Source organism: Anguilla anguilla, chromosome 11 (assembly GCF_013347855.1).
Source record: "Anguilla anguilla isolate fAngAng1 chromosome 11, fAngAng1.pri, whole genome shotgun sequence".
In the NCBI taxonomy this organism is placed as follows: Eukaryota; Metazoa; Chordata; class Actinopteri; order Anguilliformes; family Anguillidae; genus Anguilla; species Anguilla anguilla.
In genome coordinates this window covers 1,443,719-1,448,718 of record NC_049211.1, presented here as the reverse complement: position 1 = coordinate 1,448,718, position 5,000 = coordinate 1,443,719, and the positions used below count along the sequence as shown (strand labels likewise).

At 46.9% G+C, this 5,000-nt stretch overlaps 1 protein-coding gene across 2 annotated transcripts in view; it reads left to right on the top strand.

The window, feature by feature from the left end:
• The window catches only part of stac3 (SH3 and cysteine rich domain 3), a 13,856-nt gene that overhangs the window by 4,610 nt on the left and 4,246 nt on the right, over positions 1–5,000 (top strand). For both annotated transcript variants that reach the window (XM_035382960.1, XM_035382961.1), the window contains exons 6-7: positions 1,390–1,471; positions 3,249–3,346. In XM_035382960.1, coding sequence (XP_035238851.1) covers positions 1,390–1,471; positions 3,249–3,346 — 180 coding nt within the window. The remainder of the gene's footprint in view (positions 1–1,389; positions 1,472–3,248; positions 3,347–5,000) is intronic.

Below are 5,000 nucleotides of genomic sequence, written 5' to 3'. Positions count from 1 at the left end.
GTATTACCATGCTAACAGCACACATACTGTACAGTATTGCCATGCTAACAGCATACACACACACACAGTACAGTATTACCATGCTAACAACACACACACACTGTACAGTATTACCACGCTAACAGCACACACACACACTGGACAGTATTACCATGCTAACTGCACACACTGTACAGTATTACCATGCTAATTGCACACATACTGTACAGTATTACCATGCTAACTGCACACACTGTACAGTATTACCATGCTAACTGCACACATACTGTACAGTATTAACCTGCTAACAGCATACACACACACACAGTACAGTATTACCATGCTAACAGCATACACACACACAGTACAGTATTACCATGCTAACAGCACACACACACTGTACAGTATTACCATGCTAACAACACACACACACTGTACAGTATTATCATGCTAACAGCACACAGACACACTGTACAGTATTACCATGCTAACTGCACACACTGTACAGTATTACCATGCTAACTGCACACATACTGTACAGTATTACCATGCTAACAGCACACACACTGTACAGTATTACCATGTTAACTGCACACACACACTGTACAGTATTACCATGCTAACAGCACACATACTGTACAGTATTACCATGCTAACTACACACACACTGTACAGTATTACCATGCTAACTGCACACACACACTGTACAGTATTACCATGCTATCAGCACACACACTGTACAGTATTACCATGCTAACTGCACACATACTGTACAGTATTACCATGCTAACTGCACACACATTGTACAGTATTACCATGCTAACAGCACACATACTGTACAGTATTACCATGCTAACTACACACACACTGTACAGTATTACCATGTTAACTGCACACACACACACTGTACAGTATTACCATGCTAACTACACACACACTGTACAGTATTACCATGTTAACTGCACACACACACACTGTACAGTATTACCATGCTATCAGCACACACACTGTACAGTATTACCATGCTAACAGCACACACACACACACACACCCTGTACAGTATTACCATGGTAACAGCACACACACACACACCCTGTACAGTATTACCATGCTATCAGCACACACCCTGTACAGTATTACCATGGTAACAGCACACACACTGTACAGTATTACCATGCTAACAGCACACACACTGTACAGTATTACCATGCTATCAGCACACATACTGTACAGTATTACCATGGTAACAGCACACACACTGTACAGTATTACCATGCTAACAGCACACACGCTGTACAGTATTACCATGGTAACAGCACACATACTGTACAGTATTACAGTATTACCATGGTAACAGCACACATACTGTACAGTATTACCATGGTAACAGCATGTCTCTCATTTCCACAGCCTCCTGGGTTCAGACGGGCCTACAGCTCCCCCCTCTACAGCAGCCAGCAGAATGCAGCTGTGAAGGAGCTTCTGCCTTTCTGTGAGTGCCTCTGTCACTGTGACTGTGAATACTACCACAACCATGCCTGTGACTGCTTCTACTACCACAACCACAACCATGACTGTGACTGCTTCTACTACCACAACCACAACCATGACTGTGACTGCTTCTACTACCACAACCATGACTGTGACTGCTTCTACTACCACAACCATGACTGTGACTGTGACTACTACCACAACCATGCCTGTGACTGCTTCTACTACCACAACCACAACCATGACTGTGACTGTGAATACTACCACAACCATGACTGTGACTGCTTCTACTACCACAACCATGACTGTGACTGTGAATACTACCACAACCATGCCTGTGACTGTGACTTCTTCTACTACCACAACCATGACTGTGACTGTGCCTACTACCACAACCATGCCTGTGACTGCTTCTACTACCACAACCATGCCTGTGACTGTGCCTACTACCACAACCATGCCTGTGACTGTGCCTACTACCACAACCATGCCTGTGACTGTGCCTACTACCACAACCATGCCTGTGACTGTGCCTACTACCACAACCATGCCTGTGACTGCTTCTACTACCACAACCACAACCATGACTGTGACTGTGAATACTACCACAACCATGACTGTGACTGCTTCTACTACCACAACCATGACTGTGACTGTGAATACTACCACAACCATGACTGTGACTGCTTCTACTACCACAACCATGCCTGTGACTGTGAATACTACCACAACCATGCCTGTGACTGTGACTACTACCACAACCATGCCTGTGACTGTGACTACTACCACAACCATGACTGTGACTGTGAATACTACCACAACCATGACTGTGACTGCGACTACTACCACAACCATGCCTGTGACTGTGAATACTACCACAACCATGACTGTGACTGCTCCTACTACCACAACCATGACTGTGACTGTGAATACTACCACAACCATGCCTGTGACTGTGACTACTTCCACAACCATGACTGTGACTGTGAATACTACCACAACCATGCCTGTGACTGCTTCTACTACCACAACCATGCCTGTGACTGTGCCTACTACCACAACCATGCCTGTGACTGTGCCTACTACCACAACCATGCCTGTGACTGTGCCTACTACCACAACCATGCCTGTGACTGCTTCTACTACCACAACCACAACCATGACTGTGACTGTGAATACTACCACAACCACAACCATGACTACGACTGCAGCTGCAACCATGACTGTGACTGCGAATACTACCACAACCATGACTGTGACTGTGAATACTACCACAACCATGCCTGTGACTGTGAATACTACCACAACCATGCCTGTGACTGCTTCTACTACCACAACCATGCCTGTGACTGCTTCTACTACCACAACCACAACCATGACTACGACTGCAGCTGCAACCATGACTGTGACTGCGAATACTACCACAACCATGCCTGTGACTGTGAATACTACCACAACCACAACCATGCCTGTGACTGCTTCTACTACCACAACCATGACTGTGACTGCTTCTACTACCACAACCATGACTGTGACTGCTTCTGCTACCACAACCATGCCTGTGACTGCTTCTACTACCACAACCATACCTGTGACTGCTTCTACTACCACAACCACAACCATGACTATGACTGCAGCTGCAACCATGACTGTGACTATGTCTATGACCAGAACATGACTGTGTCCACAACCTCAACCATGACTATGACTTCCACCACAACCATGACTGTGACTGCCTGGCCTGTGCTGAACCTGTATGGATTAACCCCCCCCCCCAGCAATGTCCAATCGCCCAGACCCGGTGTTTGAGACCCTGAGGGAGGGAGTCATCATGGCCAACAAGGAGCGCAAGAAGGACACCGATGAGAAAAAGAATGTGAGTCAATATGAGTCACAGTGAGGGGAATATGAGTCTATGAGTCAGAGACTGTGGGGGGAATATGACTCTATGAGTCAGAGACAGTGGGGGGGATATGACTCTATGAGTCAGAGACAGCAGGGGGAATATGAGTCTATGAGTCAGAGACAGCAGGGGGAATATGACTCTATGAGTCAGAGACAGTGGGGGGAATATGAGTCTATGAGTCAGAGACAGCAGGGGGAATATGAGTCTATGAGTCAGAGACAGCAGGGGGAATATGACTCTATGAGTCAGAGACAGTGGGGGGAATATGAGTCTATGAGTCAGAGACAGCAGGGGGAATATGAGTCTATGAGTCAGAGACAGCAGGGGGAATATGAGTCTATGAGTCAGAGACAGCAGGGGGAATATGACTCTATGAGTCAGAGACAGAGGGGGGAATATGACTCTATGAGTCAGAGACAGCAGGGGGAATATGACTCTATGAGTCAGAGACAGCAGGGGGAATATGAGTCTATGAGTCAGAGACAGCAGGAGGAATATGACTCTATGAGTCAGAGACAGTGGGGGGAATATGACTATGAGTCAGAGACAGCAGGGGGAATATGACTCTATGAGTCAGAGACAGCAGGGGGAATATGACTCTATGAGTCAAAGACAGCAGGGGGAATATGACTCTATGAGTCAGAGACAGTGGGGGGAATATGACTCTATGAGTCAGAGACAGCAGGGGGAATATGACTCTATGAGTCAGAGACAGTGGGGGGAATATGACTATGAGTCAGAGACAGTGGGGGGAATATGACTATGAGTCAGAGACAGCAGGGGGAATATGACTATGAGTCAGAGACAGTGGGGGAATATGACTCTATGAGTCAGAGACAGCAGGGGGAATATGACTCTGAGTCAGAGACAGTGGGCGGAATATGACTCTATGAGTCAGAGACAGCAGGAGGAATAAGACTATGAGTCAGAGACAGTGGGGGAATATGAGTCTATGAGTCAGAGACAGCAGGGGGAATATGACTCTATGAGTCAGAGACAGCAGGGGGAATATGACTCTATGAGTCAGAGACAGTGGGGGGAATATGACTCTGAGTCAGAGACAGCGGGGGGAATATGACTCTGAGTCAGAGACAGTGGGGGGAATATGACTCTGAGTCAGAGACAGTGGGGGGAATATGACTCTATGAGTCAGAGACAGCAGGGGGAATATGACTCTATGAGTCAGAGACAGTGGGGGGAATATGACTCTGAGTCAGAGACAGTGGGGGGAATATGACTCTGAGTCAGAGACAGTGGGGGGAATATGACTCTGAGTCAGAGACAGTGGGGGGAATATGACTCTGAGTCAGAGACAGTGGGGGGAATATGACTCTGAGTCAGAGACAGTGGGGGGAATATGACTCGGAGTCAGAGACAGTGGGGGGAATATGACTCTGAGTCAGAGACAGCAGGGGAATATGACTATGAGTCAGAGACAGCGAGGGGAATATGACTCTATGAGTCAGAGACAGCAGGGGGAATATGACTCTATGAGTCAGAGACAGCAGGGGGAATAAGACTCTATGAGTCAGAAACAGTGGGGGAATATGAGTCTATGAGTCAGACTATGACATATGACTATGAGTCAGAGACTGTGGGGGGAATATGACTATGAGTCAGAGAC